The following is a 21,464-nucleotide window of genomic DNA, read 5'->3' on the forward strand; positions in this document are numbered from 1 at the left end:
CAGTGCTTGATGATGTGCCCTATCTCGTGACAGTAGTAACATTCCACATTTTTATGAGATCTAGATTTGCTCCTACTAGCAGAACCCTTTGTCCCACCTTTGCCTCTTACAAATAAACCTTCAGCCTGCTCATCTCCAATATTCTCAGACACTTTTTTCCTCAACTCATGAGAGTTCAATGAGGATTTAACATCCTCTATACTAATAGTGTCTTTTCCATAGAGCAGTGTGGTAACAAAATGCTCATATGAAGGAGGCAAAGAACACAACAAAATAAGGGCTTGATCCTCGTCATCAATTTTAATATCAGTATTTTTCAAATCCATAATTATAGAATTGAAATTATCAATATGGTCCTTAAGAGGCATACCTTCCTTCATACGAAGGGTGTAGAGTCTCTGTTTTAGGTAAAGTCTTTTGGTGAGAGATTTCGTCATATACAGACTCTCCAATTTCAGCCACAACTTTGCCGCCATGCCTTCATCAATAACTTCACGCAGCATCTCATCAGCTAGATTGAGAATAATCGCACTACGCGCCTTTTCATCGACCTCATCCTTGTCTTCATCGGACATAGTTGTTGGCAACTTATCCTTCCCGAACAACACCTTCTTTAGACCTTGTTGAGTCAGCAGGGCCTGTATCTTAATGCGCCAAAGACTGAAGCTAATTTTGCCATCAAATTTCTCAATCTCGTATCTAGTCGACATCTCAAAAAAAATCCCCAAAAGATTACTCGGTGAATAGTACCATATTTGTGAACAGTACCCGAATAGTATCTATAAACAGTACCGTATGTGTGAACAGTATCTGTACAATACACGAACCCGAGCTCTGATACCAGTTTGTTATGAAAAAATTATGGAATGGGAGTTTTGAGAACAAGAGAAAAATAATGACAAGAAAAAAAAAATAGGCACACACACAATCGAGATAAGGATTTATACGTGGTTCGGCTATACCTACATCCACGGGGAGAAGACAAAATAATATTTCACTATGGAAATAAAGAGATACAAGGTAAAGTGGCTCACACCCAAAACCCAATTACACCCAAACTCTCTCACCCACTAACTGATATTACAAACTCACTCAATTGATTTGGGATGCTTCAACACCATGGAGTGCAAGGCTATTTATAGCCAAAATGGGACACCAAAATGAGGCTACTTGGTGACCACTCAAAAGACTTGTTAGGCACACATTCTTGGAGGTCAAGAATAAAGCTTGATGAACACATATACTTGGAGGCCAAGAAGATGATGTCATGGGTGATGCAAGCCTCAAATTGAGCCACATGTTCAATAATTTCTAAGTTTGTTCCACCCCACCTTCTTCCTACACTCACAACCATTCCCACAGATTTAGAAATTCAGTCATCCATTCTCTCATTCCACCCCTATAAGAGTCCTGGACTTGATGGATTCAACTCATGCTTCTTCAAGCACTCTAGGCCAATTGTTGGACAAGATGTAATTGTAGTTGTTAGGGACTTCTTCATCTCAGGGAAAATGCTGACTGAAATTAATTGTTTATACAATATTGTTTTGGTGCCCAAAACCCCAAACCCTTCCTTAGTTAATGACTTTAGGCCTATATATATCCTGTTGTAACCTGATATATAAGACTATATCTAAACTTATTTCCATCAAAGTAGGACCTATTCTTCCCATTCTTATAAGCCCTACCCAAAATGCTTTTATAAAAGGTAAACATATTTCATAACATCATCCTAGCTCATAAACTATTGAATGGTTATCATAGAGCTAATCATCCCCCAAACTGTGCTCTCAAGATTGATTTAAGGAAGGCATTTGATTCAATTCACTGGAAATTCATTTTGGATACTCTCTATCTGTTTGGTTTCCCTGCTGTATTTATCGGATAACACAGTGTATAACTACCCCATCATTTTCCATCTCACTCAATGGGGAGCTGTTTGGTTTTTTCAAGGGAAAGAAAGACATTAGGCAAGGTGATCCCTTATCCCCTATGTTATTTGTTGTTGCAATGGAGGTACTAACATTATATGTTAATAGCCAAATTAAGAATAATCCTATGTTCAAGTACCACTAGAGATACAAGAAGCTGTCAATCATACACCTCACATTTGCAGATGACATTTTGATATTCTCCTATGCCAACTTGTCCTCAGTCCAGGTGTTGATGGATGCTCTGAACCAGTTCTACAATATTTTTGGTATGCAGCTCAATAAAGCAAAGTCCAAATTAAGTGTTCTTCTTAGGGGTGGACAATGCTTTGAAAGTTACCATTTTAACCCTACTCCAATTTGAAGCTGGCTCACTACCTATTATGTACTTAGGCCTACCTCTATCTTCTTCTTCAATCAAGGCAAAGGACTGTCAAACCCTTGTGGAAATGATTACTGCCAGAGTGGGATGTTAGACATCAAGATTCCTATCTTATGCTAGAAGAGATGTTCTTGTTAAATTTGTCCTTTGTTCCATTCAAGCATATTGGTCACAAGCATTTGTGCTCCCAAAGAAGGTTATTGAGCATATTAATCGGATACTAAGATGTTTTTTCTGGACTGGGGTGGACTTAAAGAACAAAGGAGCTAAGGTTGCTTGGCAAGCTATCTGCAGACCAAGAGCCAATGGAGGACTTAGTTTTCCTGATTTGGAGTTGGCTAACAGGATTGCTAATTTGAAACACATTTAGAAAATTTGCTTGAAGAATGATAGTCTTTGGGTGGCTTGGTCCCTTAACTATCTCATAAAGTCAAAGAGCTTTTGGACAGTAAAACCCTCTGAACTGAACTCTGGGTTTTGGAGAAAATTGATTGGGTTGAGGTCAACGGCAAGAGGGCTCTTAAGACATAGGGTGGGGGCAAGGAAAGATACTAGTCTGCGGTTGGATTACTTACTGCCTAATGGTCCAATTGTACAATAGTTGGGACTCACTAGTATGGAAATTCTTCAACTATATAACATCTTAGTTGATAGCCTAATTTCCAATAACTAATGGGTACAGCCAAACTCAATATAACTGCACCAGTTCTTTCAATCAAGAAGTTTCATTTCACAAATCCAAGAGCTGCCCCAACTATCATCTGATCCAGATTGTATTGAATGGTTGCCTAGCCCTACCAAAGTGTTCACAATGGCACACACCCTAAGCTACTTCAACCCTCCCTCCCAATTTTTCTTTGGCACAAAGTAGTGTGGTTCAAACATCATATACCTAAGCATAGTCTTATCTTACGGCTAGTTGTGAGGGGTAGATTATACACTCTGGATGCCAAACCAATTCTCCACAAACACTATACAAACAACTATTATCTTTGTAATACAGATTGGGAATCCATTGACCATCTCTTCTTCAAATGTGAGTACACTTCACACATATGAAGGTTTATCCAAGAAGTGGCTGGGTTTTACATTATGCCGAGCTGGTGGTCAGAGTTGCTTCAGTGGTGCTCATCACATTAGAGTTCATCAGAATTTTTAGTCCACAAACTATTATGGGTTGCAGTAGTGTTCATAATTTGGATGGAAAAGAATGCAAGAGCTTTCAAGAATCAATCAACCTTTCTCACAGCATTATAGCTCAAGTCAAAAGCTATGTTACAGTCAGACTTGCAACAATCAGGCTTAAAAGTAGTTCAGAATTGAAGTAGATCACCTCTCTCGCGCAGCTGCAACTTCTCTTCTAGCAGGGTTGTTCCACAGCTTGTGGACAATCCTGGCTATTATTCTAAACCAATGGAGGGGATGATAATCTTATTATATATTGCTGAAGGATGCAGTTACTGGAGTAGCTCTCAAGTGCTGCTAAGGCTGATGGATATAACTGTTGATGCGTAGAAATGGTTGAAGTTTTGATGTAGTTGGAGTTGTAATGTTGGTTTTAGAGGTCTACTGCTTCTTGTTTTCTTTCTTCCCTATTTGGGACACAATGTACAATGTTTCATCCTTATAAACAAGCTTATCATTTAACTAAGAAAAAAAAAACACACATGCTACCTAATCAATGACCGGCATTGCCAACAATTGCAACTAAACATCTACAATATTGTTAACAAATCTCACATTTTCATAAATGTTCAATGTGCCAATAACAAAAAGTATAAACTAAAATAAACCCTTGAAAATATCAAAAACTAAAGACATCTTCACAATTCATAAATGTTCAGTGTGCCCAAAAAAATCCATTTGTCAAAACACTATCAAGTTTTTCCTAGTACTCCTATTGAACAACTCTATCATTTTTTTTTTTTTTTTTTGGTTACACTGAAACATTTCATTACTATTCAATTTTGAAAACCTAGCATTCCTACTCACTCCAATACGAGTCCATCTTCACACGGTTCATTTTTGGGCACAAGTTGACTTTCAATTTTTTAAATACTTTCTACCCCTCATTGTTCATGATAAACATTAAACACTACAAAACCCATTATTGTTCATGATAAACATGGATTAAACACTACAAAATCCAAGCAAATAGTTGCATCACAACCTACAGTCTCAATTTCAGTATGCTAATAACGGAAAGGGAAAGAAAAAAGAGGATTTATAAATTTTAAGCAAAAGAAAAACTCAGCAACCAACAATGAAGTTGCTCAAGTCAATGGCATAACAGCAGAGTCAGTGAGAGTTTGAAAGGAACAACAGAAATACAGATCAAAAGGAAATTAAAATAATAATAATTAAGCATCATCATAGTTCAATCTTTAGACTTGGGCGTATTATTCGGAGGCACAATCAAATGGACTCAGAACCCACTCCCAGTATGACTGTCCAGCTGGCACATTCATCGATCACCATCTATTGTTGTAAAAGAAATGATGCAACAATAGCAATTCCTACCGTCGCCACCATTCCATGCATGGTGAGACTAACTGTACCAGAGGTATTAACAGTGGAGCTTGGAGTGCTTTTCGCGGGGGGTGTCTTCTTCTCTGCAGGCATCAGTGGTGCCAGTGCCAGTGCCGGTGCTTTAGCTTTTGCTGGTGCCGGTGCCGCTTTTGGTACCGGAGTACCAAAAATGCTCCAAGGAAGAAGCACACTATCCACCTGATACACAGCAAGACGGTTGGCCGTATAGATTGAGCCAGATATTGGAGTGTTCATAACGCCGGTGGACACTTTCACTATGTTACCGGAGCTCGTCACGTTAAGCGGGAACTCACCGGGATCGCTGCCTCCAGCTTGTGTCCGCAATGGGTTGGTGGCAGTTTGAAACTGTGCTGGGGTGATAAAGGTAGGCAATATATGAAACTGCAATAGCTGGATCTGCTGTTCATCAGTGAGAGAGTTGAGAGTGCCCTGTTTTAGGCTCGAAAACGCAGCATCGGTGGGTGCAAATACAGTTAGGCCATTGTTTGAGTCTTTGAGCTGGGCATTGATCTGGGAACCCACACTGGTACTTTTCAGAAGCCGGAGAAACAGCGTAAAGCGGCCATCCTTTTCGAGGATTTTCATGATGTTGGGGCGGCCAGCAGGTACGGGGGGCCCTGGCGTGAGGGGAGCAGCACTCGGTACTGGGGTTGCTGCTACCACCGGGGATGCTGGAGGCGCTGCTACCACCGGAGACGCTGGAGGCGTTGCTACTACTGGGGATGCTGGAGTCGGCACTGGGAGCACTGTCGGGGATGCTGCGGGGGACTGAGCTTGGGTTGTGCTGAAATGGGAGTGGAATAGTAGTGTAAGTGAGAGAAAGAAGAGAATTGGGTTCATCATTTTCTTGGTTGTCGGTGTGGCCTTGAAGGATTGCTTATAATAAATAGATATGTAGAGATTAACTAATTGAATGGAGGAGTGGGCTTGAATGGTGTATTGAGTTGGAGATGGGAAAGAGAAGGAGAAATCGAGATGCTTTATAGAGAGAGAATGGAAGGATAATGTTAGGTGAAGTGCATACATTTTAGCAGAAAACCAGTTGGTATCCAAATGCGGTCCGGTGGATATCATACAAGGTTGCATGGTTTTTTCATTCGATATATTAAAGTATCAGTGCTAACAACTTCTTATTTTTAGGATGAAAATTTTTGTGGCAATCGAAATCTACATGTTTGAATAAGTCGAATAATATGTTTAATCTATTCAAACATTTTTTAAAAAAATTTTGCGAATGGCATTTTATTTATTTATTTAACAATAATCATGAGTGGTGGCAAGATGAAAATTAAAAATAAAATAAAAATAGCACTTTTTATTTATTCTGCAGCAATAAAAATTTTGTTTTATTATTATTATTATTTATTGGTGATATGCATTTTTATGGCATGTGACGGTTAGCTAGGGCATGAAATAGAACAGGGGCCATGAAGTAAAGGCGTGACCATAAATCTAATCCAATGCAAAATTTATTTTCGTTGGTCATGGAAGATAGAGGCAGTGGTTGTGGTGGAGGAAGGCAACAGTGGTGTGGGTGGTGTCAAAAGTCAATGGCGGCGGTGATGGAAGGTAACAATGGTGCAAGGAGTAATAGTGGAAGAGGGCAATAATGACAGTAATAGTGCAAGAAGTGACAGTGATCACTACAAAGAAGAAACACTTTTACAAGGGGTAAGCATCTCGTGAAAATTTATTCACGACACATATTCTCTCACATGGTAAGGTCATATAAAACTCTTCATTTTTTACGAGCAAGCTAAAATATATATATATATATATTCACCATATAAAAAGAATACGCGATACCTTAGCAAACCATTAATCATTTAATGTGCGTTCATTAATCATTTAATGTAATTTTATTTATTGAGTTTCTTGGCCTCATAAGTAAGATATAATTTTTTATTATTATATTTTCAAATAAAAACACCCTCAAATGCTACCCTTTTGTTTTTTTCTTTTTTGTTTTTAATGAGTTGATTTGGCACCATACATCGACAAATTTTATTGAAAATGACCACTTCCATTATAGAAGGAAGCAAATAAAGAATCAAAAAACAATAAGTTACAAAGATCATTAAAAGTAGCAATGGCACCCACATCCATAACCTCAAAAGCAATAGAGCTATCAACATCACATATGCTACTACCTAATCATCAACACATTACCTATATTACCAACAATTACAACTAAACACCATACAAAACAAGATAGCGGGATGAATTTAGCCCTAACATGCCAGTTAAGCTAGGAAATTATCATGGGGCGGGGCTAGCAAAATGGCGGGCGCCACATAAAAATTGTTCGGGTATGTTAGTTGCGACTATACAGTCTAAATAAAATGGTTTTATCAGCCAAATCCAGCCAAAAAATATGTACCCTTATTTTTTCTGGACTTGGATGAGTTGGTAAGATATTAGCTTGCATCCCTCGCTGTTGGAACTTTCCCATCCCTTTTATTATTCATAACTTCAAATATTACCAAAGGATAAAATCAGAGTGGGTAGTCGAAGGTTTACTGGCTACAAATTCAAAGAGTGTAAAGGTTTACACACCATAAAAAATAATAATAATAATAATAAATAAAATAATGGCACCCCCCTTATTATCTTTCCGCCGTTTGGCCAAATGTTCGGTTGTACCTTCAGAGACATGTCTCATCCATCTACGAAGACATGTAGGGAGAAATTACAGAGAGAGTTTGTTGTCTGAGTCGCTGTGGGAAATCGCACAGGTTAGTTCTTATCTGAACTCTCATCTCTCCCTTCTTCTTTGCGTTCTCTTATTTCTCTAATACTGTTCGTTTCCCCCTCTTTCTTTCCTCTTATTCTTCTTTTATTTATTTTTTTCCTCCTCCTTTTATTGTTAGCTATGTTTTCTCTATACGGGTTTAAGCTTTTCTGAAGGGAACGAGGGTTCCATATACGATTTCAAGGGCCTAAGCTTTTCTGATAATTGATTGAGTTGTAAGTTTGGTTAAGATCAATACTACCTTTACACACAGTGCATTATCACAAGCATTGAATAATTGATAACCCAACCAAACCCTATCTCTAGCAATAAATTGTTTTTTTGTATTGAGGGAAAATGATTGGTACATGGTACTCTAGGAGACCATGTAATAACAAAAAAATAATTCTTTATCATTGGCCAATGGTGCTGCATTATATACTCAAATTTGATTTAGGGCATTTACATACTAAATTCAACTTGCGATATAATAAAAGCTTTTGTAATGTTTAGATACTTAACCACCACCTGTTGATTTGTAATATGGGATATGGCTGGCCGCCGAGTGTAAGGCTAGGATGTACAGGTGTGTTGCTGATTGGAAGTATTTAGAAGTTTAAGATAAGTTGGATTCAAACAAAATACGGATTTATTTTTGCATGTTTGAACATATTTGTTTTTATGTTTATGTTTGACACAAATTGGTGATATGTGATGATACAAATACATCTCTTTATACTTCTTTCTTCTGACCTTTGCTCTTTTTCCTGAAGAGAAACTGGTGATATCTTGAAATCAATTCATTTGAAATTGGTGATATCTTGAAAACAAGTTCATCACACGAACTGATGTATTGGCTCCCTATTTGAGATCTCTAATGTGCCTAAGAGGTCTTGCCGTCTTGGTGACTATTCTATTAAGCACATTTGAAAAAAAATAATAATAATAAGAGAGAAGGAAAAGAAAAAGAAAAAGACAGGAAATGTAATGATATTAAAACAACTTTGTCGAAAGCCGACTAATAAAAACAAATGGATGTTCAGCTTTGAAAAAAGTTGAAATGTAATGAGAATTGTTAACAAATGGATGCATTTCACCTAATGTTTTTCTCGCACTCTTTCCATAAAGCCTCTCAATCTCTCGTTCTCTTTCCCATCTTTAACACAATAAACTATTCAAGGCCACTCCTCCATTTAGTTAATCTCTATATATCTATTTCTTAGCAACCCTTCAAGGCCGCACCAAAAACCCATGATGAATCAACTTCTCTTCTTTCTCTCATTGCACTACTATTCCACTTCCATTTCAGCACAACCTAGCTCAGTCCCCGGCAGCGTCCCGGTATCGAGTACTCCCCTCACTGCAGTGTCCCGGTATCGACTGGTCCCCCAACATCATCAAAATCCTCCAAAAGGGTGGCCCCTTTAGGTTCTTTCTCTCGCTTCTGAAATGTACCAATGCGGGTGACACGATCAATTCCCACAACACAGTTTCATGTTTCTTACCTTTTTCTCCACAACATAGTTGCAAATTGTTAGCAATCCAACGCGGACACAAGCCAGAGAAACCGGTCCCGGTCAGTTCCCGCTTAACATCACGACCATCAACAGCCAGGAGAACTTGTCTACAGGTATTATGAACACTTACATGGACAACAGGTTGCTGTGTATCATCAGGTGGACATTCACTTCTTCCTTGGAACATTTTTTGGTTCTCCGGCGAAGAACAAGACACTGGCCGCGAACAGTCGAAGCTCGAGTGACTGTGATGCCTCTGGTGCAGTTGGTCTCACCATGCACGAAAAGGTGGTGACTATTGGAGTTGCTGTGGTTGCATCAGTTCTTTTGTTACAATAGACGGTTATGATTGTGCCTCTGGCGTGTTAAAGACTCTGTTAATGGTTGCATATGTTAAAGGCATATTTTTCAAACTTTAATGGGGAGAAAGTATTCCCGTTAATAAGTGCTAAAAATTACAATTTAAGGGGTTCCCATGCCCCCTGTGAATAAAAAATAAAATTTCCTGCTCCCAAATTTCCCAGTCCCATGCTACACTCCACAAAAGCCAGGAACCTACTCTCTCTCTCTCTCTCTCTCTCTCTCTCTCTCTCGTGCCTATTTACTCCACCAAAAGCCCTAGTCAAATTGCCCTAATGGTTGACAAAACCCACTCTGCCTCTTATGCCCATTTACTGATTTATTCTCTCTCCAAGAAAGCCCATCAAAACAACCCAATCGGCATCAATTTTCTCTCTCTTGGTGCTCTTCGATCTTGAACGGCGATCCTTTGGTTACACAATGATTGGACGTCTAGGAGTTCCTAATCACAGTACATAAGGATTGGATAGGTTCAGTTGATCATCATGTTCGAAGCACAAGTGGGGCGGTTTAATTCCTATATTTTGAATTCATTTTATTATGTATTGTTCAATTTGAATTGGTTAGGTTTATGAAGAAAATTAATTTCAGTTAAAATTGCACCATTTTTGTATATATTGTTCAATCTTGATTACTTAAATTGTTTGAGTAGTTATATTGTGTTTCTTTCAGATTTGCAAATTCGTTGTTGAGTTATAGTACTATATATGTAGTTATTCTGTATATATATGCATGCACATCTTCAATTTCTATTGAAGTTTTCTATTTGTTTGATATGACTGAGTAATTTTCAGTTAATGGTCGAGTCTCCACTCTCCCAATCTACAAGAGCACTCCTCATGCTCTCTTCTCCATTGCTCACATGGAGGTTTGTTTTTGTTTCTTTCCTTTTCCACAATCCATATTTCTGAGCTCCTAGGGTCTCTGTTTTAGCAATTCTCATCCTTTGCATCTACAGTAATATACATATATGTCGGTCCATATTTTGTTTCTCACTTTTAGTAATCTCCACTATTACATCAATCAATAATAAATTGAAAACCCAATGCTGTTTTAGCAATTTGAGTATGTTGAATTTTACCTTCTATCTATAGAGTTCAAGTGAAATGTTTTACTAGCAGAACTTCAGCTAAATCCCTTTTCGAGTGACTAATCAGTGGCTCTTCTCAAACTAGAATAGAATCACAGGGAAATCAAAAGGCATGTCATTAATCAGTGTGATTTATTTATTATTATTTTTGTATAGATTCGTTCATATGTAATACTTGAAACATTGTAATGTTAGGTAGGGGAGGGAGAGTTGAATTATTAACATATATCATTGCCCTAGTCCCTAATCCTGTCCCGTCGATCTTTGTGTTCTCTCTCACTTACGCCAAGCAAAGGTCGGTTTCTTTTTTCCTACTCTTTTTATTTTTCTTGAAGAGTGCATTGTTAAATTTTAGAATATTTTAGTAAAACGGTGGTTATGTAAAAATTAAGTAATGCAAGCATGTGGACACTGTTCATTTGTAAGTTACTGGCCAGAATAGCTGCCCCCCTAGTAGACCCCAGGTGACTCCGTCAGTAATCATGTTAATGTAAATTCTTAACGTGAAAGCTTGCCTACACCATAACTCTAAGAAAAACAAATTCCGATCGTATATAAAATTAAGAAAATAATTGATCAATTTGAATGAATTGTTTCATGAGTTTTTCAAACTGGAATCATATAATGGCAACCTTTTAAATTTAAAATATATTTTGAAGTGATTCTTTCTTACTCTTCCTTAATAACTAAAGAGCATACATAAAATTAGTTGGATTAAAGCTGAACACAAATCAGTATCGAGGTTTAAAATAACGGATAATAAGAAAAAAACAATATTTTGGACTTCATCTCTCACCTGAAGGGCTATCTGATCCGATCTAGTACTCCGGCAAGACCGCTTCACGTCCGGCCATTCCTACTTCTGCAGTCCTTCGCCCCTACATCTCCATTACATACCTTTGCCACCTCCCCGGAATGTCAAGGACTATATGGCCTTGCAGGCCAGTCCCTTGGCTAAAAGCCATCAAGGGACTTGGCTCATAAAAGGAGTCGAAGGGAGCCTTAATTGAGACTTAAAATAATAATTCAAACCCGATAAATTAAATAGAAGTTGAATTGAAATGATTTAGTGTGCTCATGCATGTTGAATTGATATTACAAATTTTCACATGCATAAACAGTGGAGGTCACCACTCTCTTTAGTGTGCTCTTTGTGTCTCTTTTATAATCGTTTAGTGTTTTGCTTGTGTTTGAAATAGCAAAAGAGATTAATATATTGTTTGAAACAAAATGGCAGATGAGGGAACAACCACCTGCATAGACATCCTATTGGCTATTCTGTTGCCTCCCCCTGGTGATTTCCTCAAGTTTATGCAACTCTCTCTCTCTCTCACTCTGTCTACCCACATCTATAGATGTCTTTGTATGTATTTTTTTGCATAAGAGCACACGCACGCACACATATAGATCTGTTGTTTTAGTTAATTTCATGCTTTGTAATATGAAACTATAAAAGGGTTTCTTTTCTTCAACAAAATTAATTTTGTCGATATATGTTTACGGGAAAACTGGAAAGTCAATCTCATGAACTATAAGACCCTTATTTATGATAGCTTTGGACTTATATACACTCGCCACTGGAGGTCTTGGCGGTGTTAATGTTAGTTTCTGTCTTTCACCTTCCTTATCACTACTGAGACACTAACATGACCACAACCACATGTTCCATCATTGATATTTGATACTTTGAATCCTTTCCATGAAGGTAATAGTGTTATTGAACCTTTAGATATGAAAATAAGAACATGGATTAATTTCTGCTATGTTAGATCTCGGCATTACAAATGGTACATGTTTTGTATTATGGTAACCAATGGTCATGGTGGCTATTAGACATACTGATTCCAACTCTTAAATTTCTACCACCGGCTATAGCTTCTGAAAAAAAAAAATCCATAATTTTCACCAACCTACTCTGCAACCAGAAAATCGATCGAATACTGAAAATCGCATGTAGAAAATACTAACTATGATCCAAATTGAAGTTGTACATTAGGAATGTAAGAGAATTCATTAATTACCAACTTGCTTGCTAATGCCCTTCCGTTATGAGGCATTTCTTGCACTCAGTCTTTCTTGAACATGATATGTTATAGTAGTAATTATTCTCAATTTTGGCCATGTTTTATATCTTGCAAAACTATGATATGTTATAGTAGTAATTAATCTCAGTTTTGGCCATGTCTTATATTTATGCCATCTTCCAAAACTACGATAGCATATAAAATTCTATGATCAAAGATGAGCACTTTGTATTTTTGACTTTTTTATAGCGTATGAATTTTTTTATCAAAGATGAACTCTTTGTATTTGACTTCCGTTGTTAGTTTTCTGATCATTTTTCTTCCTAAGAGTGTAACCTGCTGCCAAGTGATATGTGCGATGATGGCACATAAAATTTTATGATCAAAGATGAACACTTTGTTATATTTGTCAACCTTAGAAGTTGCACAATTTAACCCAAACTAGCCAACTCACTTTGGGTAAATGGATGCAAGGATGTTCGAACTTTAACCCGATTCTAGCGTATCACTTTAGTTGTTTTTCTGTTGAAGTATTAGTTTTAAATTATTCTTCTTATAATTTATTATGGTTAATGAGTAGAACCTGTCTATGTCCCTCTGCCAAATCTTCGTCTTTGAAACATTTTATTGCTGATTTAGTCTTAAGATTTATCCAGATTTCAAGGTTCATTGATTCGTAAACTAACTGCATGTGGAATATGCATGAACTTGTTAATACTTTCTTTTGTTGACCGTAAGATGGAAAGAAATGGTGTACAATTTTGCTGAAACAACTTTTACTTTGATTATTGTAGTATTGGTATAATGGTATTCATTTATTGTTCTGGATGCATTTAAATAAAATGGTGTAGAGATGCATTCTAAAATGTTCAACGTGTTGTTTTGGGCTCTGTTTCAATCATACCAGCCCTTCTGGTGTTACCATTGCCGATCTAATTGTAGAGAATATAATTGGAATTCTTACCAAATTCTCAAATTCACAGGAAATATATATATTTTCTGTTTTATCGTGAGTTCAATTAATTTGTTCCTTTTATAGATTGCTCATTCTATTTCGATGAAGGCAGCATATGATATTTGTATAAAGACTTCACTAGAACTGATCTTTTGTTGATAAGTGGCAACCCCAGTTTGAGAATGAATGCATGTAATGGCTAGGGAGAGTCTAGAGAGTGCTGTTTAGCTTTTGTTGGATATATGCGTCTGACAATTCAAAATTGATCTTTGATTCTCTACCTCTCATATATTATATATCAGACTGCTCTGTTTAATAAAGTACTGGGCAGCACATCATCTACTAGTTTAAATCATTTGAAAATGTTGAAGACTAACTCTGAAAGCTAAAAAAAAAAAAATTACATTTGCAACCAACATGTTCACATGAGAATGTTTTGTGAGAGATTGTTAGGAATAGTGACTCCTATTCCTATTATTTATATTTTAGAGTTATTTTATTATGGTAATTTTTTTGTAGATACATGTCTTAAGTTCGAAGAAATTGTAATCCTTGTCTATCAAAGAATTGAGTATGAGACTCTATAAATAGGCGTCTAGGGTATTATTGAGAGATAGGAGTAGAGAGACATGTTGCCCGTGAGGGCAGCCTCGCAAGAGACTCCACTGTGAGTTGATGGGTAGGGAGTATTATGTTTGGCAAAGTGAACATTGAAGACGAGAAGCCGAGAATGTATCTTGTAGTGAGAGGGCGTCTCGCAATACGTGATGTAAGGTTCGGGTATTCCTCCTCTGCCTAGGCAACCAGGAAAAACTTTATATTAGAGTGAGTGTACATGTTATTCCGCATTGATAATGTTAGAAAGTATATGCTCTATATGACATTTAAGATATAATTAACCTTATACTAATATGTCATGAGATAATTAATAATATGTTAAAAATAATTAATTAAATATGCAACTCGATATTTAATTAAACATTCAAATTAAAGCAATAAAATAATTATAAATAAATAAAGAATCTAAACCGATGCTATTATTGGATATTATGTCCTTATGACAATTTACTCCCTGCATGGTACTAAAAGACTCTGGCGTGCTTGTCTTGCAGGATATAACGGTGTACATCTACCAATAACAACACTACAAACTTGTAGATACGGCGAACCTCCTTTGTGTAATACTCTCTCTAACTCAAAAATACATCTATATATACTATATAAATGCTGAATTGGGTGTAATCCGAATCAAATGATTCAGACCAATCTTAATATAGCTCAATGAAATTGGATTAGGATCTAAGTGGCTCGGACCACTTGACCTATAGTTTGAACCCACTTGAGTTGAGTTCAAGTCTAGAGAGGGAGAAAGAAGAAAATGAATTGAACGAATTGCAAATGACAGCCCAATGGGGTATTTATAGAAATAGAAGTGCCTTTTCAGATTTGGTGTGTCTCTTAATCATTGGACACAACTATTTATATGCGTCACTTCATCATTGGATACAACTATTTATATGTGTCTATTCATCACAAGACTCGATCATTTATATATATGTTCATCACTGGAGACAACCATTGCAATAGGCTGTAATGGTTCACATTGAATAGGTTATGTCTGTGGTTTTAAGTTGCATTTTTTTATCCCATTACCAATCAGTGATTACACATGTTCAGTCAAATATATCTATTGATGGCTAATGAAATAATTTTTCATTCAAAATTCTAACTAGATAATTCTCTACAATTTGTAATATCTCCTCATCGTTACGGTGGAATCTCCTTATCCACCTACGTAGCATGTGTTTTGGACAAACCGTGTAAACCTTGTGTAACAATGTTTTGTGGGTGCTTTATTGTTTTGGTACATTGGATATTCATGTGGTCTAACTACATTACCAAGTGGAACCATATGCACTTTAAGTGGAACTTGTTGCACTTGGACAGAAATGTTACACTATTCGCCAGTTTTTTACTGTTCTTGTTACTTCTTCCGCTGCACCCCAACAGTTTTTTATTTCATTTGTAAACAATGCAAGACCCATCAATGTATCAATGGGCAATTAGGAATTTGATGGAAGGTTTGAATCCAAATTATTGGATGGTGAAGTTGGGTGAATTTGAAAAGAACCCAAATTTGAGTTTGAAACCAAAACCCATCAATGGAATTGCAGAGTACTCACAATGCAAAGGCTTTTTTGGGTGTTCATGGTGTTGGAGATTCAACTTGTTGAGTGGTGGCAATCGGTGGCTTGATCTTGTTATTTACACATTAAGTTTTCAGCTTTCAGTGACTATATATATATATATATATATATATATATATATATATATATGATAGTGGGTGATGTATAAGGAAACGAGAGAGAAGGGGAGATGTCCCAGTACGAGAGAGGGATAGATGTAAAGAGAAAGGAATTTTTAGAGGAAAATCACGAGAAATATAGAAGAGGGTAGGATTTGAAATCGCGAGTGTAGAATAGAGATAGACAGAGCAAGAGAGATTTACCAAAGTGGGGGATACATGAGCATTTTTGTCTTTATACATAAAACTTACTTCACGTGTTAGTCATGCGACTACTTTTAACTATTTTCCTCTCACGATTCTCTAACATACGGTAATAAGATGCAATAATTAACCAAATGTATTGGAGTTATATAGCAAATTGGTAAAAAAAGATGTGTAATATGCACAATATCTATACATTTAATCCATTTTACTTTATTAGAATATTTGTGTTAATTATATTGAAGGAATATGCCTCCATATGTGCCATGGATTCTATCACATATGGATTGGAATTTTAAAGATAGATTGCTCTATTTTTTATTTGTATTTTTTCATCTGGTATGATGATGTCATTCACTTCGAGTATCTAAAAAAAATTTCATTAGAAACATGCAATCTCCATTTGTGTAACAAACAATAATTAATTGTAACACTATATTCTAAATGACACCAGTAAATGATATTAATTTTATGGGAGGGATTACTCGATGACAAGTTGAATAAATTAATTCTTTTTCGTCTAAATTCAAGGTGCTAATACTTTCAAATATAATTAGGGATAGTGTACCTTTCAACAAAAAAAAAGAAAAAGAAAAAGGAATGGACCAAAAAATTACACGAGAAGAGGCAATGGTAAAATTTTATAGGAGTCTACATAAAGGAAAAATCAAAAAGCATGTAATACTGTTTAAAAAAATATAAAAAATAGAAAGTGTGTAATACAGGTCTGTGCGTGAACAGGACGTCACAGTCTCATTCAAAACCTCCGATTATATATAAAAATCATTTGTCCTAAGTTCACTGATTGAAAGCATTCTTGGCAAAATAATGCACAATCTCAAATTACATGAAAGTTGGAAAAATAAAAAAAGTCGAACGAATTACAAATAGAACAGAAGAAATACAATTAACAGCAAAAACAAAGGAAAGAAAAATACAGAGCAAAAGGAAATTAAAAAAAACAAAAACAAAAATGGACCTCATAGTTCAATCTTCACATCATGACTGACATATTACAATTATTCGGAGGCACTCACAGCGTGGATTACCACCGTTCAATCTGACTCATCAAAATCATATCGGCACCAAACAAATGGACCCCAGACCCAATATGTCCAGCTGGCACAATCACCACCATTCATTGTCACAAAAGAAATGATGCAACCACAGCAACTCCAATAGTCACCACCATCCCATGCATGGTTAGACTAACTGCACCAGAGGCATCAACACTGACGGTTGGACTATCCGCGACCGGTATCTTCTTCTTCGTCGGCGTCAGCGGTGCCGGTGCCGGTGCCGCCGTCGGTACCGGAGTACCGAAAATACTCCAAGGAAGAAGCACACTGTCCACCTGATACACAGCAAGCTGGTTATCCGTATAGATTGTGCCAGATACTGAAGTGTTCATAACGCCGGTCGACACGTTCACTTGGTTGCCGGTGGTGGTCACGTTAAGCGGGAACTGACCGGCACCGGTGTCCCCGGCTTGTGTCCGCAAAGGATTGGTCGCAGTTTGGAACTGCGTTGTGGAGAGATAGGTAGGCAAGATATGAAACTGCACTAACTGGATCTGCTGTTGACCAGTGAGGGAGTTGAGAGTGCCCGATTTGAGGCTTGAAAACGCATTATCGGACGGTGCAAATACAGTCATGCCATTGTTTGAGTCGTTGAGCTGGCCATTGATCTGTGCGCCAACACTAGTACTTTTCAGAAGCCGGAGAAACAGCGTAAACTGGCCACCCTTTTCGAGAATTTTGGTGATGTTAGGGGGACCGGCCGGTACAGGAGGCGCTGCCGGGGTGGTCTGAGCTAGGGTTTTGGTGAAATGGAAGTGGACTAATGTGAGAGAGAGAAAGAAGAGAAGTTGTTTCATCATTTTCTTGGTTTTTTTTCTTTTCTTTTCTTGACTATGGTGTGGTGTGGCTTTGAAGCTAGGTTGCTAAGAAAATAGTAGATATATAGAGATTGATTAACTAAAAGGAGGAATGGGGTTGAATAGTGTATTGTGTTGGAGATGGGAAAGAGAGAGAGATTGAGAGGCTTTATGGAGAGAATGGGAGACTAATGTTAGGTGAAAGGCATCCATTTTAGTAGAAAACCAGTTAGCATCATCCTATCAATGAAGGTTGGTGAGAGGTTGCAATAATTTTGGTTAAAACTGATTACTATTTTTTTTTTTTTCCTTCTTTTGAATCAAATGGATGTGTGATTGTGTGTGCGTGTGTGAGAGAGAGAGAGAGAGAGAGTGGCAAAACTGTTCCAGCTGACCTTTCACAAAAAAGAAAACTGTTCCAGCTGACAGTTTGCTTGGAAAGGCAGAAAAAACAGAAGAGAGTGGGTAAATAATGGTTAATTTCAATGATTGCTTTACTGTTACTACTATACAAACATATTATGGATCTAAATTATGGGGAAAAATAATATATACATATTCTGACATATTATACAGTTTGTGTTATAGATCTATCCATATATTTTTGAGAAAATAATTACTATATATATATATACGTATATATTGTTTTCATGGTAAGATTTTTAGAGGTTAGTTATTAGAGATGAAAGAATAGTGCAAAACTCCAACATGGATTTTCAAGTACCAAAACAACCCAGCTACACGACAATAAGTACCGTATTTGATTGCCACAAACATAAGAAAGAAGTTTCTACAGAATATTGAAGCTAATTTCCCGAGTGGGTCCACGCATGCATTATATGGGACTCCTTTTGGTGGGTCCCTCATTAGTGAATGGGATGACATGCATAATTAGCTTTGACGTTGACATGCCTCTTCCTTATTCTGCACTTAACGTTTGATATATATATATATATATGATAAATCGTCCTTCCCACTGTTATATAAAAAGTGTTATATTTAAAAAACTATGAATTTTAAAATTGAAACAATATTTGATAAATTAGAATTCTGTTAAGTTTCATTTGATTTTATAAAGTGTGAAGCTCTCATTAATGGAATTTATTTCAAATATGTGGTTGAACACTTAAAAATCATGTAAAAATTAGTGACATCTTAGAACATCTCCGACCGTTGTGTAAATATTTTTGTGTAAATATAATATGTCATAGTATATTTACACAAAAAATTTGTACTACTTATTTTTAGGTCAAGGGGTTATTTTATACATTTTGTGTAAAAAAAAAAAATTTCCAATAATAATCAACCACGTGCCATACCCAAGAATCTACATAACTTTTACAAATCGACTTAATTCACTTTATTTTTTAGCGGTCGGTTAAATCTCACGTCCAACCTCAATTAGGAAAAATAATAATAATTTCCCCTTATATTTCACTTTTCCCCAATAACAAACCTTTCCGGCCGCCACCAGATTTCTAACTTAATAACAAATAATAAAATAAGATTCAAGTAAGTAAAAACTACATAATCAAAGGTTTTACATCAACAATTATATAAAAACGTGATTAAAATATATATCTAATCTTATTTATCTTGTTAGAATAGTATGTAAAAGTTTAAAAAAATCTTAAAAAATCCTATAATCTGATTGCAGAAGATAAGATTAAACGAAAGTAATAAATCAGACTATATTTATTAATAAATAAATAAAAAATGGTCGAGCCATTCTTACCTTGTTGCCTGTTGCAGATTCTTTTCTATAGCCCTCTAGAAAAGTGGGAAACAAAGAGGCGTAAAGGAATGAGAGAGAAGAAATAAAACCGCTAGTAGAAAAAAGGGAGGAGAGAGAAAATATGTTTACTTGGTTGTGATGTATCTTAACAGGCTGTTGGAGATGAAAAAAAATTACAAATTAGATGTGACAGTATGTATTTTACACAAAAGAATTTTTTAACATATTGCTGGAAATGCTCTTAATTCGATATTCCATAAACTTTCTTTAAATTCATGTGATCCATATGGATTTAAAGAAGCCATTAAAAAAACCGTGTGATGAGTATCTAAAAAAATGATAATAATCTCATGCATGATGAGTATCAATTTTCATGTTTCTAATCATAGGCTTTTTTGTTTTATTTTTGGGTAAATTTTTTAATCATAGTTGCCAGAAAGAAGTGAAGTTGAAGCAATGAATGTTACCGAAAATGCAAGCAAGGGAATAAACACTATTTTAAAATATCATTAGAGAAAATGGGAAATAAATACAAGTAAACGTAATCAATTAATCAAAATTCAACTCCAAGGTTTTGAAGTTTATAAGGTACCAAAGTTCTTTCCTGGTCAAATAATACTGCAATTTGACTCTATCTCAATCAAAAGCCAAGAATGGAAACTAAGAAACAAAGAGACTCGATAAGATCAACCTACCACATCTAAAAGAATAGTGAGGCAAATAAAAAAAGTAAACTTTTGTTATATAGCTTAAAGATTTTTATAAGAAGCAAAAAAAAACATGAAAATTACAGTTCACTGGTTTATCAATCAAAAGGTTGGCTCTATAATCCAACGGTATAACCTTCTTATTTTTAAAAATGAGGGAAGCCTAGAGTGTGTTCCAGCCTGAGCATGAAGCCTAGAGAGTGTTGAGCCTAAGCATGAACAAAAATGTCAAAAAAATAAAAAATAAAGAAACAAATCTCGCAACCATGCATGGTTTCAAGGAAGGAAATACTGCAGATGTCTCAATAGCCCAGTCGGTTTGTACCTCCGGTGGATTTTGAAGTACCAGACTTCGACTCTCTGCATCTACTAATCTAACTTCTAACACTTCTTGCTTTGTAAAAAAATAAAAAATAAAAAAAAAAGGAAAATACTTGCCCTTTGGGCCCATGAAAAGCCGAAGATGAGCCCCTTCAATGGGCCTGTTTGGTAGGATATTCTGATATTTTGCATGGGTCAGTGAAAGCCGAAGCTCAGTAGGGTCTGGTCCCGTTTGGTATTACACATGGTGGACCCTTTTAAAAGTTTTGACCAGCAACGTGTTGCCCCGTCTCTTTTGGGCCTACTTCGTGGGCCGAACCCCATCTTTTTACTTCTTCTTGATAGATAGTGTTACAAGCTGAGCGAGAAGATGGTGTCATTCAGCCCATGATCTAAGGCCCGAATTGGAAACAATAGAACTAACAATTTGCATTTAAAAAGAATAAGACACTAGAATGTACGTTAAACCAGTCTCATACTTCTAGAGAGAGGTTATAAAATATATTTATCAACTATTTTTCAAATTCCTTGCAACTTATTTGCACTCTAAAATAATGAAATACTATATTTTAATTCGATTAATTTAATTGATGTTATATTATCGCTTCATTTTCTATTACTTCCTATTTCCACTCCCCCACATGCTTCTTTTTTTTTCTTTTTTTCTTTTTTTTTAATTACTATTTTTTTATGCATCTCTCCACATGCTAGAGTCACATGCATTGCGAATGCACTATTTATATAAATTAAATATAAAAAGAGGTGGAACATGAAGA

General features: G+C 36.2%; 2 protein-coding genes and 1 long non-coding RNA gene across 3 annotated transcripts; 1 reads left to right on the forward strand and 2 right to left on the reverse strand.

Moving 5' to 3' along the window:
* Positions 1-4,791: 4,791 nt before the first annotated feature.
* Positions 4,792-5,706, reverse strand: LOC132269765 (fasciclin-like arabinogalactan protein 11). Its single transcript, XM_059771014.1, has 2 exons — positions 5,619-5,706; positions 4,792-5,477 (listed from the first exon to the last, which is right to left on the reverse strand). The coding sequence occupies exons 1-2, from the start codon at positions 5,704-5,706 to the stop codon at positions 4,792-4,794; spliced, it is 774 nt and encodes a 257-aa protein (XP_059626997.1).
* A 1,645-nt stretch (positions 5,707-7,351) lies between these two features.
* On the forward strand, positions 7,352-12,053 carry LOC132269547 (uncharacterized). The gene is made up of 2 exons (XR_009469526.1): positions 7,352-7,598; positions 11,799-12,053. It is a non-coding gene; the product is annotated as an uncharacterized LOC132269547 (long non-coding RNA).
* A 4,749-nt stretch (positions 12,054-16,802) lies between these two features.
* On the reverse strand, positions 16,803-18,242 carry LOC132269545 (fasciclin-like arabinogalactan protein 12). The gene has a single exon (XM_059770777.1). It carries the CDS (start codon positions 17,926-17,928, stop codon positions 17,194-17,196), a length of 735 nt encoding a protein of 244 aa, XP_059626760.1. The 5' UTR covers positions 17,929-18,242; the 3' UTR covers positions 16,803-17,193.
* Between the last annotated feature and the right edge of the window lie 3,222 nt (positions 18,243-21,464).

Source organism: Cornus florida, unplaced genomic scaffold (genome assembly GCF_030987335.1).
Source record: "Cornus florida cultivar Cherokee Brave unplaced genomic scaffold, ASM3098733v1 CherokeeBrave_3.0.0_Hap2_Chr08, whole genome shotgun sequence".
In the NCBI taxonomy this organism is placed as follows: domain Eukaryota; kingdom Viridiplantae; phylum Streptophyta; class Magnoliopsida; order Cornales; family Cornaceae; genus Cornus; species Cornus florida.